The sequence below is a fragment of the Trichomycterus rosablanca genome, chromosome 6 (genome assembly GCF_030014385.1).
Source record: "Trichomycterus rosablanca isolate fTriRos1 chromosome 6, fTriRos1.hap1, whole genome shotgun sequence".
NCBI lineage: Eukaryota > Metazoa > Chordata > Actinopteri > Siluriformes > Trichomycteridae > Trichomycterus > Trichomycterus rosablanca.
The window spans coordinates 27967285-27992275 of NC_085993.1; the positions used below are offsets into that span (position 1 = coordinate 27967285).

Sequence of the window (24991 nt, forward strand, 5' to 3'; positions counted from 1 at the left end):
AGTTGCCCGACTGGCAATGAGTGCTACAGTGTATCACGAAAGTGAGTACACCCCTCACATTTCTGCAAATATTTCATTATATCTTTTCATGGGACAACACTATAGACATGAAACTTGGATATAACTTAGAGTAGTCAGAGTACAACTTGTATAGCAGTGTAGATTTACTGTCTTCTGAAAATAACTCAACACACAGCCATTAATGTCTAAATGGCTGGCAACATAAGTGAGTACACCCCACAGTGAACATGTCCAAATTGTGCCTAAAGTGTCAATATTTTGTGTGACCACCATTATTATCACTGCCTTAACCCTCCTGGGCATGGAATTCACCAGAGCTGCACAGGTTGCTACTGGAATCCTCTTCCACTCCTCCATGATGACATCACGGAGCTGGTGGATGTTAGACACCTTGAACTCCTCCACTTTCCACTTGAGGATGCGCCACAGGTGCTCAATTGGGTTTAGTCCATCACCTTTACCTTCAGCTTCCTCAGCAAGGCAGTTGTCATCTTGGAGGTTGTGTTTGGGGTCGTTATCCTGTTGGAAAACTGCCATGAGGCCCAGTTTTCGAAGGGAGGGGATCATGCTCTGTTTCAGAATGTCACAGTACATGTTGGAATTCATGTTTCCCTCAATGAACCGCAGCTCCCCAGTGCCAGCAACACTCATGCAGCCCAAGACCATGATGCTACCACCACCATGCTTGACTGTAGGCAAGATACAGTTGTCTCGGTACTTCTCACCAGGGCGCCGCCACACATGCTGGACACCATCTGAGCCAAACAAGTTTATCTTGGTCTCGTCAGACCACAGGGCATTCCAGTAATCCATGTTCTTGGACTGCTTGTCTTCAGCAAACTGTTTGCTGGCTTTCTTGTGCGTCAGCTTCCTTCTGGGATGACGACCATGCAGACCGAGTTGATGCAGTGTGCGGTGTATGGTCTGAGCACTGACAGGCTGACCTCCCACGTCTTCAACCTCTGCAGCAATGCTGGCAGCACTCATGTGTCTATTTTTTAAAGCCAACCTCTGGATATGACGCCGAACACGTGGACTCAACTTCTTTGGTCGACCCTGGCGAAGCCTGTTCCGAGTGGAACCTGTCCTGGAAAACCGCTGTATGACCTTGGCCACCATGCTGTAGCTCAGTTTCAGGGTGTTAGCAATCTTCTTATAGCCCAGGCCATCTTTGTGGAGAGCAACAATTCTATTTCTCACGTCCTCAGAGAGTTCTTTGCCATGAGGTGCCATGTTGAATATCCAGTGGCCAGTATGAGCGAATTGTACCCAAAACACCAAATTTAACAGCCCTGCTCCCCATTTACACCTGGGACCTTGACACATGACACCAGGGAGGGACAACGACACATTTGGGCACAATTTGGACATGTTCACTGTGGGGTGTACTCACTTATGTTGCCAGCTATTTAGACATTAATGGCTGTGTGTTGAGTTATTTTCAGAAGACAGTAAATCTACACTGCTATACAAGCTGTACACTGACTACTCTAAGTTATATCCAAGTTTCATGTCTATAGTGTTGTCCCATGAAAAGATATAATGAAATATTTGCAGAAATGTGAGGGGTGTACTCACTTTTGTGATACACTGTATGTCAAACAGCCAATGAGAACGCAAGATACGGTGTGAGGGGAAATGCAGGGGAGAAGTTGTAAAAAGGTGCATTATGCAGGGGCATAATATAGTTTATATCAGAATACATTGGCATACACACAAGTTTTATACAGTATTTCTGACCTTATCAACCTCTACAAAACATAACACCAACGTAGCATTGCAAAAAAATATTTATTAACCTCCAACTCACTATAGAACAATCCATGCTGTTCCTATTTTTCCTACTTGTTTTTACGCTGCACACCAGCACACAAACTTTGATCGTTCGCTACATGTTGACGTGCATTTTTGGACGTGGTATTATTAAACCCATCGTCACTTCTCGCGTTTGTTTTCATGACAAAACGTAGTTTGGGAGACCAGAGAAGCTCGTCTGCGATTCCAGTTGGTGATAGATCGTGTAGTGTGAAACACCCTATCGCCGATCAGTCGTGTAGTGTGAAAGCAACACCGACTCCTGATTACAAGAGATCCAGTTGTGTAGTGTGAACTGTACAGCGACCTGACGACTTGGAAAGTCATGTAGTGTGAACTTGGCATAAGCTAAATCCTATACTAAATCACAAATACCCAGGCTAACCTAATGCTAGTGCTAATGCTAACTCTATGCTAATATTAACATAATGCTAATAACTGATAAACTAGAAAAAGTTACAAGATGGCACTATTGTTATTGGGGTATTATAATAAATGTAGACAGTGGTTTATACAATAAAACAAAACTGTTCATTTTACACATACCTATAAAAAGCTTTTTTTCTCTTTTATAGGGTGACTATATTTTGGTTTTCAAAAAAGTGGACACTTGGACACCTGAAATGTTTGGTTGGGGGGTGGTAGGGTTGGATTGGTAATTTCATGTAATTGGTGGCACCATGGCAATGTGTACAAAGTAGGGGTTTGAATATTTGACAAATGTATCAATAACCATGCAACTATTTAAATTAACTACTTAAATGCATTTATGGTCAGATAATCTTTCAATTCCGTGTTAGGCCTAAACAATAATAAAAACAAATAAATTAGTCCATTGAGAGAGCTATTATGACAGAATGCAGCGCTATTACAGCATTTACAGTAACCTCTATCTTAGTATGTGCATTTAAAAAATGTCCATGCTGTTTCAGAATTAGGGAAATACTTTTTAACAAGGCAGGCATGCAGTCCATTGATCTGTAGCTGTTGTGATGCTTTGGGAATGAAATGCAAGAACTCCCTCTGCAGCAGTAACAGCATCTTTAGTTTAGCTGCAGTTTTGCGTTTTGCTGAACTGGCACTTTTATTTGACACTGACACAGACGTGTCAGCTTTGAAGGTCATGCATTCTGCTTCCCAAAGATCCCAACTGAGACAAAAACACAGATTTTTTCTGTAATTCGTCTGTGAAATTTCATTTGCTCTTGGGCATTTTTAAGAGAAATGCAAGAAAGGGGATCTAAAGAGAAAGATGACTGCAAAAACGTGACGTATGGTCATCCTAACTTTCATCAACTGCTTTATTCTGTAACAATGAGTCAGCTTCCACTGTGATACAATGGGTACAAGGCAGGAATACTCTGGATAGGGTGCCAATCTATCACAGGGCTTTGACCCCCTCCGCCCCCTTTCCCAGACATGGAGCTGACAGCACCACTATGATTCGAAACCGGATTCTCAGTGAAGGTGCATGGGCTAGTGTAAATACACATGCAGCAGATTCAGTAAATATTTAAACCCCTTGACTTCATTTTGTTGTGGATTTGATTTTATTAAGATATAGCTGCACATCAATCTATATTTTTACACTTACTCATTAGACAATGAGTGTTCCCAGGACCACAGGGACTTCAATAATTTTGAAATGGAAGAAACTTGACACAACTTGAAGCTTCATAGAGTGTTGGCCATCTGACCAAATAGGGCGTTTGAGCAAGAAGGGCCCTGGTCAGGGAGGTAAGAAAGACCCCAACAGTCACTCTAAGAGCTGAGACAGCCTGCTGGACAGACAACCATCTCTACAGCACTCCATAAATGAGGCCGTTAAGGTAGAGTGGCAAGACGTAAACCAGTGTCATCTGGTCTGATAAGATGGTAATTTAACTCTTTGAGCAAAATGGCAACCATCATGTCTGGCAAAATATAGGCACTGTACATCATGTAGTTAATCCCATCTCTATGGTAAAACATGGTGATTGCGGCCTTGGATTAGTTAAGCCAAAAACAGAAACGTTATTGAAGAAAACCTCCTCCAGCTAGACAATGAACTAAAGTATACAGCTAAAACAACACTGGAGTGTTGGTTCAAAACATCTATTTCAGAAAGTGTTTCTGCCTCAGACCATGTGTCTGGATGGCTCCACCCAGAAACACATCAGAATGAAGTGTTTACCAATGATGAATGAATTAATACATGGATGTGATAAGAAAAACAAATAAATATAGAAATAATTCTAGCTAATTACGTATTAGGATGGCCTGCAGTGTAGCTACTAGAATGGGCACTGAACCTGAACATGAGTCTCAGGGTTCAGTGAAGAACACGGGGTTCAGTTGTTGCCTTTGTTTAAATTGTTTGAGTAGTTTGCTATATTCTGGAGAGTTCTGCAATGTTTTAATGATTGAAGATACCTATCCTTCATATCATTTCTTTGAGGTCTGTATCAAAGTGATCTAGCCACATAAATTAAACAAAGTTTAATACTGTTCCCAAACCTTTAGTTAATTTACTGCTAGGGTAGTGACACCATTGTGAGACCTAAAGTACACCAGTATCATCATATGGATACTGGTACACTATATACACCAGTATGGATTTGAGCAATTGGTTAAGTTTGGTAAACCCTTTGTTCAATTAAAGCTCATTTTCAAAATTTCTGACTTATTAATAGGAAAAACACACACACACACATGCACGCACACACACACACACAGAGTGTTTTCAAACATCCCCATGTAAATTGCTGCTAAGGAAGTGGAAATGTTTTGAGTTAAGCATATACCTCAAATATATCTCGGATTTCCCCCAGTGGGGATCAATGAAGGAATCATACAGTATATACTGTGTGCACTAACTAGTACAGTATGCAGTGTACTGTATAGAGTACTGCATTTAATTGTGGATAATGCACTAGTATACACCGATGAGGCATAACATTATGACCACCTCCTTGTTTCTACACTCACTGTCTATTTTATCAGCTCCACTTACCATATAGAAGCACTTTGTAGTTCTACAATTACTGACTGTAGTCCATCTGTTTCTCTACATACTTTTTAGCCTGCTTTCACCCTGTTCTACCACAGAGCAAGTATTATTTAGGTGTTGGATCATTCTCAGCACTGCAGTGGCACTGACATGGTGGTGGTGTGTTAGTGTGTGTTGTGCTGGTATGAGTGGATCAGACACAGCAGCGCTGCTGGAGTTTTTAAATACAGTGTCCATTCACTGTCCACTCTATTAGACACTCCTACCTAGTTGGTCCACCTTGTAGATGTAAAGTCAGAGGCGATCACTCATCTATTGCTGCTGTTTGAGTTGGTCATCTTCTAGACCTTCATCAGTGGTCACAGGACGCTGCCCACGGTTGGTTGGTGGACTATTCTCAGTCCAGCAGTGACAGCGAGGTGTTTAAAAACTCTATCAGCGCTGCTGTGTCTTATCCACTCACACCAGCACAACACTACAACACTAACACACCACCTCCATGTCAGTTTCACTGCAATGCTGAGAATGATCCACCTCCCAAAAAATACCTACTCTGTAGTGGTCCTGTGGGGTCCTGACCACTGAAGAACAGGGTAAAAGCAGGCTAAAAAAGTATGTAGAGAAACAGATGGACTACAGTCAGTAATTGTAGAACTACAACGTGTTTCTGTATGGTAAGTGGAGCTGATAAAATGTAGTGTAGAAACAAGGCGGTGGTCATGATGTTATGCCTTATCGGTGTACAAGTGTGATGTGTCGAACACAGCAGTATCGAACACACCAACGGACAACCAGTCCAAAATACGCTTCGACTTTTATTCGCACTAATTTGGTCTGTCCGGGGCACCGTACGTTTATTTACTGCACTTCGCTCACATGATGGTTAGTGTGAAAATGTCAACAGAATGAAAACAAGCGGAGAGGAAAACAGTAGTAGTGTATTATTCTATTTCTCTTACTGTAATGAGGATAAAGGATAGTTTCACTGTGTTTACGGATTTAGTCTGGCTGACACATAAGGCAAGCTGCGTTATTGTTAAAAAATACGAAACAATATTAGTGCAGTGTGTTTTGTTTGTGTTGTTTGCTAAAAGCTAACGGAAAAATTGGGTTTATCCAGCCATATATTTACTTTTTGCATTTGTATTTCAAAGAAATTAATTAAACGTTATAAACTAAGCACATTGTTGATTAACGGATTAATGGATAACGTTCATTATTGGTTTGTAAAGCTGCATATTTCTTAGTTTGTCATTATAAACCACACAACCGAGGGCTCACGACGTTGTTACGAACATTCGTTTTGACATTTGAGACGTTGTATTAAAAAGTTAAACGTCGAAATGAAACACTGTGAGGTAACAATGCTGTTCTGCAACCTTATAAACACTTAAAACTGCTTTGTAACGTTTTAGTCTGCATTAGCATAGCGTTGTAAACAAACTGAATACTGGTTATGAGTTTTGTCCCTTGCACTGTTCTAACATTTGTCAGTAAAGGTCATTTTTATGTCTTAAAATTGCCAATAATTACTAAATAAATGTAACAATACGTAGAGTGTTAGTAACCACATTTAATAACAGTAAGCAGTGGAGGGCAAAGGATAAGACATCTATTAAACATTCTTTTATTTGACATTTTTCTTGAATTAAATGCAGTGTTTTTATTGCAAATCATATAATTAGCATCACTTTTTATTTTGTTTATACAGCTTTTCTCCTAATCTGGGACAGTGGTAGCCTAGTGGGTAGAGTTTTGTGCTATCAACTGAACGGTTGAGAGTTCGAATTTCAGCTCTGTCATGCTTCCATTGTTGGGCCCTTGAGCAAGGCCCCTACCCCTGTCTGCTCCAAGGGCGCCGTGTAATGGCTGACCCTGCACCAGAGTAGATTATATTGACTCGTGACTTGACTCGGACTCTAGCCTAAAGACTCGTGACTTGACTCGGACTCTAACCTAAAGACTCGTGACTTGACTCGGACTCTAGCCTAAAGACTCGTGACTCGACTCGGACTCGTATTTTGTGAATATGCATTTTGTGTATTTTGTAAATCTCTGCCCTGTGCTCTTACCCCAGTTTCCAAACAAGCTGGGATATGCGAAGAAATAATTCTGTTGTATTGTACACCTGTATATGTATATATAACAAGTAAAGAATCAGAATTAGATACATGACAAGTAAAGGTGTTCTGTGTTCTATAGTTGTATTGAATAACCTAGCTGTACCTCTTTTTTACTGTTGTGTCATTTAAAATAGCAACAAGCTGCTGTAGCCTTAAGCTGTGCTTTGACGTGTGCACTCAACACAACAAGCTTGTTCCAGCTGAATGCTGTCTAATTATGTCTAGGGCAAATGCATAATGTGTACCTCTTGATTCTAATGCCATATCTCTCTCTTAGGATGTCTGCTCAGCGGGGTGGCCAGTCTACCCTCGTCCATAGCCTTGCCACACTGTTACGGAATAATGGTACTGCTCTCCCCTTTCAGTCTGTCCCTCTTAATCTATATTTTGATTGAAGGGTTGTTAAAATTCTGCCATTTAATGCTTGTACTGATCTTTTTTTTACTAGGTGATTCGGTTTTGGATGGCTCTAGCACCCTAACTCTACAGGTAGCTTGTGTACAACATTTGACTCGTCTCTTTGAGCAGTACTTGCTCTCCCGTACCCACCAGCATGGCTTCCTGGCCCTCCCATCACACCCAGCCGATACTACCTCTCTGCTCCAGGTTCAGTTCCTCTTCGACATGCTACAAAAGACAGTCTCTCTTAAGGTGTGGGCATAGTAAAACTTTTCCTTCTTACCATAACAACATTCTACTCACTATCTTATTAGGTACACAAACCTTACTTTATACTTTTTTAAGCTACATCTACCATTACTAACTGTAGCCAATCTTTTGCTCTGTATGCCATCGTGTAACCCATTTCTCAATCGTAAGGGACCCCCATATGACCCCTACTGACCAGTATTTGGCTGGTGAACCATTCTCAAAACTGATGCCACTTAAACGGTAATAACATGGTAGTGTGTGTTGTACTGGTATGAGTGTTTTAGGTGCAGCAGTGTTGTTGGGATGTATAACATCTCACCTACAATATGTGCAAACAGGGTATGTGCTCTTAATAAAAAGGGCAGTAAGTTTAAACAGAATTCAAACGTCCCAACAACACTGCTGCACCTGATATATTCATACCAGAGCAGCACATACTACCATGTCATAACCATCTTAGTGTTATCTCAGTGCTGAGATTGGTCAGGTACCCAAACATCATTTGGTCAATCAGTATCATATAGAGTTCCCTTTTGATTGATGGAGTACATAGGCTGACTAAGTGCACAGACAAGTGTAACTTATGTAGGGAATGTGCACATGTGATAGATGTATCTATTAAAGTGTTCAGTAATTATACAGTTGAGGTGAAAAGTTTGCATACAACTCCATACATTTATTTTTGCAAGTAAGTGTTCAAGATTTATCTCAGCTTTATTTTTATTCTACCCATTGCCCTGAGATCTCCACTTTCAGCTTTTGTGACATCTCCTTAATTTTCACAATGGCTGCAACACACCTTGAAGGCTTAAATCTCTGTGTGCTGTTTAGAGATGGAACGATCGATCGGCTATAAATCGATATCGGCCGATTTTTAATAAAAATATGCTATCGGCGATATTTCCCAAATGTAGCCGATCCGATCGTGTGATATATAAAGACCATGTTAAGCTTAACAGCTCAGTGGATTGATCCAGACTTTGAGCTACAAAGCACCAACCATCACATCACCATTCATCAACCATCGTGAAAGCTCTTCACGACCTAAAATAACATAATTAACGTTGTGCATCATACATAGTTCATGATCATCTGCTCTGACTGACAGAAAACTTTTAGCTCCACAGACGGAACGAGTCTGACTCGGTTACAGATTAAGCTTTTTAATTGAGCTTTTTAATGTAAGAGAGTCACACAAAATGTTCTGTAGTAGCTGGTGTTTATTTAAAACCACGACATTAATTAATAACAGTAAACACGGAGAGATAACTGAGAAAAGAAACTTACGCTTCGCATAAAATGAATCAACTCATGAATCACTTATATCGATACTGTAAACAGAGCGACTCTCTTAAAGGCACACACGTCAATGCTTCTGTCACCGGTTTATCTGCACTGTTCGTCCTATTTTTAAGTTTTTTTTCAGACTGAACTGTATAACATCTAACGTGCGTGTGTGCGTGGTCAGTTAGACTAATGAGATATGTCTCCCGTGGGTGAAAAATGAATTGCTTTAGTTTTAGAAGTAAAAAAATCTCGCAATGCTGCCACACCCCCTGGTCAGGCACTCGCACTCCACAGGTTGAACTATCGCTATCGGCCGATCGCTCTGAAAAGAAATCGGAGATCGAAATCGGCGTCACAAACCCCGATCGGTACATCTCTAGTGCTGTTTAACACATTACAGTTGAAGCAACTTTTGTGTTAATATTAAGTTCCTAATGGTTTAATCATGTTGTGTAATCAAGGTCATACAGACTAGCAGTAGGATTTATGATGTGAAATAATATGTAGGGGTTGAATAATTGAATGTCAGTATTAACAACATATCTTGCTACTCTACAATAATACATAATTCATTTTCTTTGTTCATTTGCTTTATCAATCAGCTAATTCCATAAACAAGACTTTATTTAAAACTAAATCTAGCTCTGTAGAAAAGTTTACAGTTATTAATCATTTTTTCTTAGGGCAGCTGAATATTTCCAGTTGCATCTGTATACAAATGTAAAAAAATCTGATTTTATTAGCACTGGTTTTCTTTTAACTGACTCTTGGCTGTTTTTCTGTGACCTTCGTGACTTTTTGGATCAGTGGTTGATAAGCTATTGGAAATTTATTAGCAGGCTGCCACTCTTTTTAGGTTTTCTCCATTTTGGCTCCTGCTTTATATCTGCCAATTATTGTTCTTTGGAAATTGCACTTTTTTTCAGACTAATGTGTTTTCACAACTCTATATTAGCTCTGGAATCTTCCTGAACTTAAAAGTCCTGCCATAGTGGAGGTACTGTAGAGCAGAGATGTTCACAAATCACAAAATATGAGTCCGAGTCGAGTCACGAGTCTTTAGGCTAGAGTCCGAGTGAAGTCACGAGTCAATATAATATACACAAAACATATATTGGAAATGTAGCTTAGAAATAAACAAATAATATGTAAGTTCAGATAAAAACAACAACAGATTAGCGACTGTATTTTGTCGTTTTACTTAGTGCCTTTACTTTACTTAGTGCCTTTACTCCTAGGTACCAGTTAAAAGCTTAAACTGACATTTTGTTTTCATTGCAAATTATGGCACAGCGGCCAAAATCCCAAACACAGCAAAAAAAATCCATAATACTGCTTACCTTAGCTTATGTTGTTCCAGATGCTATTAAATTTATAAGCGTGTGTCCCAGTAGGAATATAATCCATTATTTTGTAAATGTGCTTATAATTAAAAACCTCCAAACTTTTCCCAGTTGTGAAGTAAAACACAAACTCGTTAGAAAGCCAATCAAGCTTTTCATTGACAATCATCTGTGTGACGCTGCAAACTAAATACATGCAGATAACAGCATTTCTTACTAAAAATTAAAATCAGAAGGTCTGATTGGTTCAGAAAGCAGTTCTTACAATCATTAGAGCCAATTCTGTAGGTGCGTTCTATTCACATTATCTGTTACTGTGAAGTGCACTACGTAGGGTATTCCACCATTTTAAGTAGGGAGCGACGCTTCATCACTACGCCGGAAGCTGGCTGGAACATTTAGCCATTGCGTGCGTTGCGGGTTAAGACGGCCAGAGCGTTATTAGAGAGCAGAAAATGACACAATCAGAATGATGTGTCATATATAAACATGATGTGGATCATATATATACATATATATATATATATAATTAATGTAATTAATGTTGCTGACTTTTGTTGTCCACAAGTCATTTTATACGAGTCACGAGTCGAGTCTGAGTCATTTGAAATGAGTCCAAGTCAAGTCTGAAGTCGCTGTGTGTGCCTCGACTCGAGTCCCCATCTCTGCTGTAGAGACCTTTGCTTTAGTTTGATTTTAAGGTATTAGATAAGTAGGCTTAATATTTTAAAGAGCTGACTAAAATTCATCCTAAACGTGTTTAAATACCTCATTTGGCATGACATTAAAGTTTGGTAAACTGTTTGAGTCATTAAGACGGTAATAGTTTTTTTATGAGTGGGTGTGTTTTGAATACTTTTGTTCCTTTACTCAAGTTTACTTTGTGTGATATCATGTTTTGTTTAATCATCTAAATTTTTAATGTGACCAATATGCAGCTACAATGAGAACTGGAGGCAAACACTGCTTTCTCACCATTGTATCTTCTGCTTTAAAAACAGCTTGTCCATCCACCTGGTCCAAGATTGCAGTCCGTGGTGAAAATCTTCCCATTTAAGTCACTCAAGCATCTAGAGGTAAGCTAGCTCTAGTCTTTAGAATGCTTCATATTTAACTTGGACCTGTTGCTAATTTTTTTAGAAACACCTGCACACAAATCTGAAAGAAAATGTTAACATATTAAGCAAGATTTATCTTTATCTATAGTTTGGAGGTTTCCACAAGCCTTCTCAGCCATATATCCATTTGTATTTTACAACCAAGACACCTGCAAGAATAAAAAAAAAGGAGTACTATTTGCAGGATATAACCAAGATATATAAAGACACAAAATTTAAGACACAAAAACATCCACAGTGCACAATGGAGAATGGGGATAGAAAAGCGAGCGCAAAAATATAAACTGGTTGTCACAGTGGCAAGCTACTCAGAGCGTCTGCGACAACCTAGCAGAAAAGAAAGGAAACTCAGAACAAGCTGCGGACGGCAAAGCACAAGCGGCACCCAGCGTGGGTTCAAACTCTGAGCTCTGGGGCAGCTAGCCCATTCAGGGTGGTTCCCTTGTGATGCACAAAAAGTGCCACAGCATTGCCATCAGAAAACCAGACACAAGTGTTGGTTGATTAAGAGAAACATCATCTTTAAATTTGAAAAGGCAGAAGGACATCATTTCCTTTTTACTGATCTCAACAGCCAGTGGGCTCGTTACAAATAGATATTTGTACACCAAAGTATGGATTTCTGAGTGGCACATCAGTTGAACACTGGCACCCTCAGCATTCAAGCTCAAGCCTTGGTGGTGCCACTGGCCTGGCCGGACACTTAATAGACATACATAGGCCAATTCTGAGGGCAGGCTGGACTGGGATTAACCTCCTTGTTGCTGCAACAGTGACTCCTACAACTTCATGTCAAAGTATTGAAACAATTGGTGAAACAATACACAAAGTCCTCAGCCCGCTGCAACACATGAGGGTGTTGAACAGCAGACAGAGGCTGTCAGATCACAAAAGGAATTTAAGCATCTTGAATTTGGAGGGCAAAGAGGGTAAACATTTAATATGTTTAAGGTGACTATGTTGTGTTTTTGTTTTGTTTTATATTACTTTATTTGTCAACAGTGTTCCCTCTTTTAATGTCTCCTTTGTGTGACATTAGTTGGATAAGTTGGTTTGTGTGTGTCTGTGTGTGTGTATGTGTGTTTGTGGATCCAGCTGAAACGAATTCCTCCTCATTGTCTTGAGGGACTTCGAGGTGTTTACTCTCAGTTGGAGGTGTTCATCTGCTCCAAAAGCCTAAACACTTTGGAGGTATTTATTTATTGCTTTACCATAGAAACTATTAGACTCTTATACAATTTTAAAGTGCATTCTCTTGTGCAACAGGAACTGCTGTCCTTGTGTGGAGGCGATCTCAGCTCTGCATTGCCCTGGTTAGAACTTCACACCCTCAATTTCAGCTACAACAGTATTTCCTGTCTTGATGAGTCACTGGTAAGGAAGCGCTTTTTTTGCAATACTGCATTAATATTCTTATACGTAAAATATTTTTATATATGTACGCTGAACTAGCACACTCATTGGCCTCTTTATTCGAAAAAACCTGGAACCCTGCTCATTCATACTAATTCATTTATTTAGCGAGCTGTGGCAGCAGTGGATTGGAAACGGGTTCTGAGTGAGTTTGAAATTACTTACCACTTGGGATTTTAATGAGCAACACATATCAAATGGTGCAAAACACATAAAACATTGAGTGTAAGGAAGTACTGTAGGCGCAAATGCCTTGTTGTTAAAAAAGGTCAGAGAAAATTGACTGTCTGGTTAAAGCTGACAGGAAGGGTATGTTAACTCAAATAATCTCTGTTTACAATTGATGTGAGCAAAAAAAGGACCTAAAACACACAACACTTCAACTACAATACCAGAAGACCACATTGGGTTCTACCTCTGTCAGCCAAAACTGGGAATCTGAGGCTATTGTGGGCAGATTGACAGCATGGCTTAGTTACAGAATCATGTTCTTCTGCCTTGCCAAATTGGGCAGGGCAGATGGGGCATGGAGGCTCAGATGATTGATGTGTCACTATTAGGGGTGGGTTTATAAAATAGATTTTTCGAATCGAATCGATCTTTATTTGAACGATCCGATATCGATTCATGTAAACGCGAGATCGATCTTTTAAATACGCCCCTTTTTACGGTGCACACGGAAATCTGTTACCCCCTTTAATTTCGCGTGACAAGCCAGTGTTTTTTCATGCAACGAGATCTGACCTGCACATCAGTTTAGCATGGCAGAAGCTCAAGTTATGACCACTACACAACTTTTTGCACTGATTTTCGCTCGGCGACGGGTCGGTGCTGGATTCGGGAGGAACTCGGTGTTCGCTCTGCGATCAAAACTCGGCTCTCAATCAATGTGAGAAACAGCGAGGGGAAACACGGGAGAGGTTGTAAACAGGTGGTGGAGCACAATATACGTAGTTTCTATCAGAACACATCAGCACACGAGTTGTACAGTATTTCTGACCTGATCGTGCTCTACAAAACAAAATATTTATTAACCTCCAACTCACTATAGAACAAGCCATGCTGCTCGTGTTGCCAAATCCACTCAGATTCATTTATTTCATCAGCGCACAAACTTTGATCTCTCGCTACTTGTTGATGTGCATGTTTGGACGTGGTATCATTAAACCTTTCATCACTTCTCTTGTGTGTTTTCGTGACAAAACGTAGTTTTGGAGACCAGAGAAGCTCGCCTGTGATTCCCCCTGGTGATAGATGGTGTAGTGTAAAAACCCCCCATCGCCGATCAGTCGTGTAGTGTGAACATTACAGCGACCAGGTGTTAATCAGTGTCGTGTAGTGTAAACTTGGCATAAGCTGTTCAACAGCCAGGTGTATGTTTACATTACATTTACAATGTTGTAGCGTGTCAGACATATAAAATAATAATAAAAAATGAATGTTACTGTTTTCTGTTTTGGATTAATTATTTATGTAAACAAAATACACAAATATTTTTAATAATGAGTGTTCTTTGTACAATTATCACATTCGTTCTCTGAACATCTGTACATATTTAAACAAAACCTGTTAATGTAACTCAAATATGCCTAAATGTGTTGAATCGAAATCGAATCGAATCGGAAATCGAATCGGGACCTTGTGAATCGAATCGAATCGATCCAGGAAATTAGTGGCGATACCCAGCCCTAGTCACTATTTCTTATTGACAAGTCACCTGCATCTTATTAAGCAATAATTTAACCCTTGGTGGAAGTGTTTGTATTTAGTTCATGCAGACTTGCCAGCTCCTCTGTTTGGCAACCTGCATTCTCTGTAACCATGATGTCAGTTTCGGTCTGGTTTTCTGCTGGAGTGGGATGCCAGCATACCTTTATCTTTTCATAGGAACCAGTCTGAGGTTGTGGCGCTTTTGGGCCTCACAATGAACCCCCTGGGAGAGGGAATTGCCTCAGAGGCTGCTTGATGTCCCTTTTCCAAAGCAGACCCCACATATTAACCCATCCTTGGCACTCGCTGGACCAGTTGATGAATTGGGGTGCCGACTTAATTAATGGTTTTGGGTTTCCAATCTTTCCTCTTTTGAACTGGATTGCTGCAGACAACCAGAGTGGCCTGTCATATTGTCACAACCAATTCCTTTTCTCTTTTTTATCCACTTTCTCTGTTAATGGCTTTTATCCACAGTATTGTTTTACTTTGGTCTAGCATCCTCAACTTGGGTTCATTTTCAATTCCTGCAGATGCGGGGCTTTACCTCATGCTTCAGTAATGAGGCGCTATCTGCCCCATTACACACAGCCTTCGAAAACTGACACATAGAGATTGGAAAATTGCTGCCCAAAGTTATTCAGATCACATTTTTGTCCAATTCTAATGTGTTATGTGAGATTTAGCTGTAGCTCTTGACCCATGTCTAAATGTTTTATTCATAGTGCTGTTGCTTCATGGCTGGCTAACTAGACAGTTACATAAATGAGAAGGAGTACATGTGTTTCTAATAAAGTGGCTGGTCAATGTGCCATATTTGTTTAGAATATCTTTATGGTGTCCAATGACTCTTTAACCTTTTCAGAGTTTGCTGAATGTTCTGAGGTCACTGGATTTAAGCCATAACAATATAAAAGACTGTGCTGAGTTTCTGAAGGTACGCATCTGTTTTTAATTGTGTTAATAATCTGAAGTTCTGTTTTTATAATATTCTTTTTGTACTTTTCTTTAGCCTCTCAGTGAGCTGGAACATCTAAATCTCTCCTACAATAACCTGCAGAGGGCGCCAGTGCTCAGCTTCAATGCAAGAGCAAGACTGACCACTTTGGTGCTCAGAAACAACGAACTGGAAACCATTAATGGTGAGCGCACAGCACTGACCATCAGTGGTCTAAAAGATCATTATGCAGGCACATTTTAGAAACTAGTTAGTAGATCTTTAAAACACACTTGATTATAACAAATGCATTCCGTCTAAGGAAATATTTTAATGTGCCTTACTGAGAGAATTGATTTATTGTTTACAGTTGGGTCTGAAAAAAAAACTGTCAAAAAAAGGGACAACACTGATATGCCAAATCATTTGGACCAACCACTCAAAATGCTGTCAAAACAGTTCTGATCCACCAAGACAAAATACATGAAGTCCTGTGGTATCTGGTACCAAGACATTACCAACAGCTTTTTAAACTCACTGCAATTGCCATTTCTTCTGTCAGTAATTGATAAACACCTGCCTGGCTGTCTACCTGATCACTCGGTGGGTACTCACCATGACTGTTTGTAGGCACCCCTTGTTATTTTGAAGAAACTTCAACCTGGTCATCTGGCCATAATGATTCACCTGCTGCGCTTATCAAAGCCCCTTATAGTCTTTAAGCAGATTATATCTGCTACATTCAACATTTAATTGATCCCTAATGTGACATCAACAATTGTTACAAAATAGGACATTTCTAATGGCTGATTCTATGATTCTAATCTTTTGGCTGATTGGTGAGTGTCATCACACAAAAAATTGTAATGATTTTTGCAACATTTGTTTTTCTATGACCGAGTATTTTATAGTTAAAAAAAATATGCAATTGACTTTATCATTGACTTTTGACTGTTCAAATAAATAATGCATGGAATGTTGGTCTGCTTTCAAAGTCTGAAAGAAAAACCCAATTTATCAACTCAGAGAACATTTTTTTTCTGGATGGTCGACTACAATCCAAGAACTTCCAAAAGCAGATGTGCCGTTAATTGAAAACTGCTGAAACTTAAGTAACACAGTGCACAGTTAACCAAGCTTTACGCTGCAGTGTGGCTTAGAGGCTGTTATGCAAAAATGAAGTAGTGCAAGAAAGAAAAAATGAAAATAAAACGAATACATATAACTCTGGGACTTAAGTACGGTGTCAGTAATGGCAGATAGATTACTGATAGTGACCCAAATTAGTTTCTGTAGAGTCACTGGCCTGGTCGAGACACACAACAGACAAATGGAGGGAAGGCTCAAAGAGTTTGCTGCGGTATTGTAAAACTTAAGAGATTAGTGGTTTCACACTTATCTGAGGGTGCTGCAATAACCTATAACAGCCTTTATTTATTCAGGACACCTGTCCACAGTATTTTTGAGGCTGCCTGAAGCAATTTGTGCCCATTCAGTCCAGTGAATATTACTGAGGTCTTGCATTGATGTTGGACAGGAAGTTGCACTTTATCCTATTGTGCAGGTCTCTGCGTTCCCAAACCATGTTTATATGGACCTAGATTTGTGTACAGGGCCACAGTCATGCTGGAACAAAAAAGCCCCTTCCCTAAACTGTTGCTCCAAGTTAGAATATAATTGATTTTATACACTTTAAACAATTTTGCAACAATGAAAACAAAACTCTGGAATAAAAGAAATACATATAAATCTGGGACTTAAGTACAGTGTCAGTAATGGCAAATAGATTACTGATAGTGACCCAAATCAGTTTCCGTAGAGCCACTGGCCTGGTCGAGACGCACAACAGACAAATGGAGGGAAGGCTCAAAGAGTTTGCTGTGGGATTGTAAAACATAAGCCACTGGTGGTTTCACACTTATCTGAGAGTGCGTACGCTATACGGTGATAAGTGTGAAACCACTAATTGCCTATGTTTTACAACATAAGCGATTAGTGCTTATGTTAGCTGCAGCATTAAATTTGTGCATGGCCCGTTACTATTCACAGACATCTTTTCAATTTGTCCCAGCCTGTTATGCTTTATTAGCAAATATCAACAATTTACTGAGCACTTCATTAGGTACACCTCTCTAGTACATACAATCAGTGATTATTTTATAAGCTGCACTTTCCATAGAGATACACGTTGAAATACATTTACTGACTGTAGTCCATCTGTTGCTCTGTACACCCCCCCTCCCAACCCAACCCTCTCGGTTGTGATTTATCAATCCAATAAGGCCCCCATAGGACCCCCATGGGCTGGTGAACTACTCTTAGCACTGCAACGATACTAACATGGTAATGACATGGTAGTGTGTTTTGTGTGGATATTAGTGGAGCAGGTGCAGCAGTGTTGTTAGGATTTTTAAACACCAAGAAACAACAGTATGAACACAACAACGTCTTATCAAAACGTGTTCACAGATAAAAGAATAGAGTATGATTAACAAACATTGTACATCTAAAAAAGAGCTCTAGTCTGTAATGGCCTTTTTACTGCACTGTACTATTTGCTACTTTAAGCAACAGGTGGGCTACAGTCAGTGATTATATACCCACAATGTTCATCTATATGGTGGGTGTAGCTTATAAACAAAGCAATGAATGTGTGTGCCTTAAAAAGTACTCAGTGGTTGTAGACTTAGTATAGTGTACATGAAGGCATAATTGTGTATTAGAATAGAGAGAGTGTTTTGGTTAGAGATCAGACCATGTTTATGTTATTCTTTCAGCAGTCCAGTTGATTTCTGAATGATTCACAAACAAGTTTGTGCAACTTTCTTGCACAAACACTCACAAAAACTGTTGCATGACTCATATTTACTTGTTGACAGCTACTTTTGTACACTTGTAGCGTGTACTGTTAAAACCTGCTTTTAAAAACAAGTCACATAATATTTATTTACTTGTTTGTTGTTTTAAATGCAGGAGTGGAATACTTATCTTCTCTTCAGCATTTTGACCTTGCCTACAACCTGCTAATGGCGCACTCTCAGCTAGCTCCTCTCTCTTTCCTGCATAACCTCCATACGGTGAGAAGAGACTCACAACTCCCTTCTGATTTGTATTATAAACTCCACAAGCACAGGTTATTTATTTGGGTGTCCAAAGACATAAATAAATATATCAATAGCTGATAGTTGACGTGTCAGTTAAGAGTGGAGCTGCAACTTTCACACATCTGCGCCACTAAAAGTGCTTAGCCATGCCTTTGTAGTGTGCGCAGCATGTGGTTTTGCATTTGAAAAGATGTCGGCTTAAAGGCAGCTTATGTTGCTGCTAAAATCTTAATGTGATTTTCTGCATTAATGCTGCCACCACAAAAGTGTAAGTTACCTTTGCCAAGGGCACTGACACAACTAAATACCATGACTGGCTTTTGGACTTGTTGCTGATAATACTGTGTATGGTCCTTTTCGTCTTTGGTTTAGAGCACACAGTGTCGATTTCTTTAAAAGGATTTGGAATACCAATTTGTCTGACCACAAAACATAGTTCCACTGTGTATTGGTCCATCCTAAATGCCTCCAAGCTGCCTCTAGACATGGTTAACATAAGGCATTATCAAAGTTTTAAGTGGGATTTGTGAATGTAACTCTGTATTGTAGTGACTGACAAAGTAATCCCTTGCCCATGTAATTATATAATCTACTTAGGTTTGCACTCTTGCCCTTTACGCACTGAAATTCCTCCAGATTCTTTAAATCGTTTAATTATATTATGCACTGTAGGGGGAGAAATATGCAAATCCTTTCAAATCTTTTTTTAAGAAACGTTTTTAAACATTTCAGTAATTTTCTCAGGCATTTCTTGACAAACTGGAAATTCTCTGTCCATCCTCAAATACTTAGCATTTCGTGATACTGCTTCATGATTATTATTATAATAACCTGGCTACAAAAACCTAAGACAGCCTGATTTCATTCAGGACATCTTTCCACATTATTTTAAAGGCCGACTGAGGGAATCTGTGCCCATTCAGTCCAGTGATCATTACTGAGGTCTTGCACTGATATTGGACAAAAATACCTGGTTTGTAGGCAACGTTCCACTTCATCCCAAAGGTGTTTAATGGTCTTGATGTTCAGACATTGTGCAGGTCACTGTTTTCCCACACTGAACCTGCCACACCATGTTTATATGGACCTAGATTTGTGTACAGGGCTAGAACAAACATGCTTGAACAAAAAAGGCCCTCCCCTAAACTGTTGCTCCAAGTTAGAATATAATAGATTTTTTACACTGTAAACAATTTTATGTCTGAAAACCCTGACCTTATGCTGGACAAAATAGTATATAAGTTTCATGTGGTCAGTTATTGTTTTTAATAATTTCTTTATGTTTTGTTTTTTCTTACAGTTGACCCTAGAAGGCAACCCACTGTTCTACCAAAAAATGCACCGGACTTCAACTGTGTGCCACCTTTCTCCCCGAGCTGCTTTTCACGGAGTGTGTTCATCATGTTAATATTGCACATACCGATCAGCCATAACATTAAAACCACCTCCTGGTTGCTACACACACTGTCCATTTTATCAGCTCCACTTACTACATACAAGCACTTTGTAGTTCTACAATTACTTACTGTAGTCCATCTGTTTCTCTACATACTTTTTTAGACTGCTTTCACCCTGTTCTTCAATGGTCAGGACCACCAAAGGACCACCACAGAGCAGGTACCATGTCAGTGTCACTGCAGTGCTGAGAATGATCCACCACCTAAATAATACCTATTCTGTGGTCCTGACGATTGAAGAACACCCTGTTTCACCCTGAAAGCAGGCTAAAAAAGTATGTAGAGAAACAGGTGGACTACAGTCAGTAATTGTAGATCTACAAAGTGCTTCTATATGGTAAGTGGAGCTAATAAAATGGACAGTGAGTGTAGAAACAAGAAGGTGGTCATAATGTTATGCATAGTCGGTATATATACGATAATGTTTAAAATCATGCTTGCTGTGACCTTTTTTTTTATTATTATGACTGTCTTATGTAAATATTTTATTTATTTAGATTTTCTTATATAGTAAAATGATTCAGTTGTAATAATCTAAATTGTTGCTTTTCTTTTGTTTTCTCTAAGCTTAAACTGGATGGGTTTGCACTGTCGTCCTCTGAGCTCATGGTAAGCTTTCAGCATTACTTGTACTCTAGCCATGTAGTGATGTAAATACGTTTATAATATTAGGACATTTAATTCCTTCATGCTGAAAATTTAGCACAGTATGATCTTGACTGCTGTCAGCAAGGAGTTTTTGTCTACATCATTTAAATATCTACTTTGGGGCCAGAGCAAAAATTGAGCATAAAAGATGCATGAAAATCATAACAGACACGGACACCAAATCCAAATCTAAAATGAAAAAGATGTTTGTTTTTATTATCCAGCAGTACTGGCATGGAAAAAGGCTCTGTTTGTCAGTGTGTAGTTTTTCACCATAGTAACCCTGAATAAATGGTGAGTGAGAAATGTGCATGTCAGGCTTGGAGGTTTGCAATGTTGACTTAGTCAGAACAGTAAGACAAGATTGCATTGGGTGAGATTTGGGCACTGCTAAAGAGCTCAGCACACAAATGCAGTAGGTTTTTTTAACTGATTAAATTGGATCTGCTATGTAAACCAGGCAGTTTTTATCAACGTGTTTTCCAAAAGTTCAACATATTCTGCATTTGTTATAGAATATATCACATTAAAGCATATCTAGCTCTTCCACTGCATAAAAGTAGCATTTAGAGTGCACAATAGGATTAAGGATGTTAACACTGGTGTAAAAAATATTTTGGTTTTTTTTTTAGATTGCCTTTGTTATTGCATTTCACAAGTGTTATCACACTTAATAAATTTACATTATTAAATGAAACATAATATTGCATGAAAGAAGCAAAGGAGAATTGGATTGGAGAATTGGATCTCAGATCAGTGTAGAAAGATTGACAAAGGAATGAAAGAAGGCAACAGCAAGACTGCCTTTGACACACTGAAGACACTGACAAGACAACAACAGCCAAGTGTCAGAAACATCGAAGATGAAAACGGCAATCTTCTCACCGAAGAGACAGACATCATGAAGAGGTGGACAACATACTGTAGAGAACTGTACAACTACCCGCTCAGACCGGACACCACCTTCTTGTCCAACTCACCCAACACCAACAGGGAACCAGGGAATGCTCCAATTCTTCAAAAGGAAGTCGAAGAGGCTGTGCGAGTGCTTAAAGGAGGCAAGTCACCAGGAGTTGACAACATTCCAGCTGAACTCCTGAAGCATGGGGGCCCTGAACTCATCAAGATCCTGACAACCATCTGTCAAAGAATTTGGGCAAGCAAGAAGTGGCCAAAAGAGTGGACCCAATCTTTGATTACCACTCTCCCAAAGAAAGGTAACCTAAGACACTGCCAAAACTACAGAACAATAAGTTTAATCAGCCACCCTAGCAAAGTCATGCTCAAAGTCATTCTGAACAGAATGAGGAAAAAGACAGAAGAAATCCTTGCACAAGAACAGGCAGGGTTCCGGCCTAAGAGAAGCACCACAGAGCAGATCTTCAACCTCCGAGTGCTAATAGAGAAACACCTAGGGCACCAGCATGAACTGTTTCACAACTTTATTGACTTTAAGAAGGCTTTTGATCGTGTCTGGCAGGAAGGCTTGTGGCAAGTAATGAGAAATTACAACTTTGACAGCAATCTCATTGCCGTTATAAAAGCTCTCTATGATGATTCAAACAGTGCCGTTCTCCTGAACAATATGATTGGAGAACCATTCAGAACATCAGTTGGAGTTCGTCAAGGCTGCCTCCTCTCTCCCGCCCTTTTCAACATCTATCTGGAAAGCATCATGACTGAAACACTGAGCAGCTTCCATCCGTCCATTTCCATCAATGGTCAACCACTCTGCAACCTGCGGTTTGCAGACGACATTGACCTCATGGGAAGCAGTGAAGAGGAACTGCAAGACCTGACTACCAGGTTGGAATGCTCAGCAGGAGCATTTGGCATGGAAGTAAGTGCAGAGAAAAGCAAGATCCTGGTCAACACAATCACCCAGCACACAGCAATCAACATCATGCTGAATGGCCAGAAAGTAGAAGAAGTGGACCATTTTAAATACCTCGGGTCCATTATCACAAAAGATGGTAGCTCCACCAAAGAAATGATTTCAAGACTCGGCCAGGCCTCATCTGCCATGAGCAAGATGAACACTCTCTGGAGAAGCAACGACATCAGCCTCTCCCTTAAGGTCAAGCTGTACAAGTCACTGGTGGTATCCATCTTTCTGTATGGATGCGAGAGTTGGACTCTAAACGCTGAAACGGAACGTAGAATTCAAGCGTTTGAGAATAAGAACTTCAGACGACTCCTGCGCATTCGCTACACCGAGCATAAGACCAATTAATATGTCTGGCAGCAAATCACCACACTCGCCGGAAACCAGGAGCCTCTTCTTGCCACGGTGCGACGCCGTAAGCTCGCCTGGTATGGCCATGTGACCCGCCATAACTCATTGGCCAAGACAATCCTCCAAGGCACAGTAGAAGGCAAACGGCGCAGAGGGCGTCAACGCAAGTCCTGGCTTGACAATATCAAAGAATGGACCGGACAGACCCCTGGCACATTACTGCGAAAAACCGAGCACCGAGAGCAATGGAGGTCGCTGATTGCCCTCTCCTGCGTGGCACCCCCACGACATCAGTCAAGGGTCAAACTAACTAACTAACTAATATTGCACACCACAGTTTTAGAAAAAAACCCCCAAAACATCATTTATTAAGTTCAGATGCAAAGACACCAGCCATGGATACTTTTGTATGTTAGAAAGCCCTAACATACAAAGTACCATCTAATGCCCTATGTGTGTGAGACGAAACTGCATTCGTGTGGAATAACTGTCGAATTCACTCTGAAAGCTCCACATGTATCTGTGTTTAGCTGGATTTTCCTCACTGTTTCACTTTTAAACTTGTGTTACAGTTCGGGGTTCTGAGAAATTATAAATCAGTGTTTTTTTTTATATTATATTTATGTTATTTTTAGTGTATAAGTGTAAAAAAACAACAACATTATTTTACATTAGCCTAAAATATATGGCAATATAAGTCCACAGGACCATGGAACGCATTAACAGGTTTCCCAAACATCATTATGGGAAAAATATCTTTAAACTTAACACCTTTTTAACTCAACCTCACTCCCAGAACCAATTGACTGAGTTTCAAGGTATCAACTGAGGGTGATGAGCTTTGGTTAAGGGTACCATCTAATGCCCTATGTGTGAGGAGGTGACTTGAACCAGTCTAAAGTCAGATGAGACAAATATAAAGCTATTTGTCTACAAATACTAAAGATTTGTTTGGCATACATTGCATTGTAAGAAAAAGGAGAACTTCTTTGTTTTTTTTTTTGTTTTTTCTTGTCAAAAAGTTGACTGTGGTCAGGTTTTCCAGCGGGAGAATAATCCAAAACACACAGAGAATTCCTCAGAAATCTGCTTTTATGAACACAGAATCAAGCTTTTGCCATGGTCACTACAGATTCATAGCACTTACTAGCGTTGATCATCCACAGTTGTTTCCAGCGTTGTTCAAAATAACGTTTAATTTGCAGTGAAATACTGCTTAAAGTAACTACAGGTCTGCATATAACTGTAGTACAGTGGTACCTTGTAACTCAACGTCCCCTAAACTCAAAATCTTTTAAACTCGACGCCCTTCATCGAGAAATTTGTACGCTTAAACTCAACGTTTCCCTTAAACTCAACGTTTTCAGTTTGTTTTTTGAAAATTTATTTATTTAATGCTCGGCTTGAGCGGTGTGGTAATACGTCATCAAATTGTGCATATGAGATGAAACTGCATTTGTGTGGAATAACCGTCAAATTCACTCTAAAAGCTCCACATGTATCTGTGTTTAGCTGGATTTTTAGTTCGAGGTTCTGATAAATTGTAAGAATCAGCTGTTTATTTCAGTGTTTTTTATGTTATATTTGTGTTATTTTCAGTGTATAAGTATCAAAAACAACCCCAGTATTTTACATTAGCCTAAAATATATCCACGGGACCATGCAACGCATTAACAGGTTTCCCATACATCCTTATGGGGAAAAAATGTCTTTAAACTTAATGCCTTTTCAACTCAACGCCAGTCCCAGAACCAATTGACGTTGAGTTTCAAGGTATCACTGTATTTGCATATATGACACTTGGCAAGGTGTCACCCTCACTGAGGGTGAAGAGCTTTGCTTAAGGGTCAAGGAATGGCAAAGTAGCAGCCACCACTGCCCTAGGGTTTTGATTTGGGTGATGCTTAAAGCTATTTTTTTTTTTTTTATTAATTTACTTTCATTAAATATTATTAAATCACCCCTTCCCAATCTACTTACAAGCAGCAAGACAATTCCAAGTATCACCTGCTGTGCTGGCTGATAAAGTTATGATTGATGTATCTTAAAGAAGCATGATTGTGTCAATAGATTTTGAAAACTTTAAACACAGTGTTTGTGCTTCACTGTGTGCCACCCCGGAAACTCTGTTTCAAGTTA

General features: G+C 39.6%; 1 protein-coding gene across 1 annotated transcript in view; it reads left to right on the plus strand.

Annotated features, from left to right (window-relative positions):
• stk11ip (serine/threonine kinase 11 interacting protein) overlaps positions 1-24991 on the plus strand; it is a 113446-nt gene that overhangs the window by 51873 nt on the left and 36582 nt on the right. The window contains exons 2-11 of the mRNA XM_062997640.1: positions 7226-7293; positions 7397-7599; positions 11231-11305; positions 12443-12538; positions 12614-12721; positions 15336-15407; positions 15483-15612; positions 18381-18484; positions 19812-19901; positions 20536-20577. Coding sequence (XP_062853710.1) covers positions 7227-7293; positions 7397-7599; positions 11231-11305; positions 12443-12538; positions 12614-12721; positions 15336-15407; positions 15483-15612; positions 18381-18484; positions 19812-19901; positions 20536-20577 — 987 coding nt within the window. The 5' untranslated portion in view covers position 7226. The remainder of the gene's footprint in view (positions 1-7225; positions 7294-7396; positions 7600-11230; positions 11306-12442; positions 12539-12613; positions 12722-15335; positions 15408-15482; positions 15613-18380; positions 18485-19811; positions 19902-20535; positions 20578-24991) is intronic.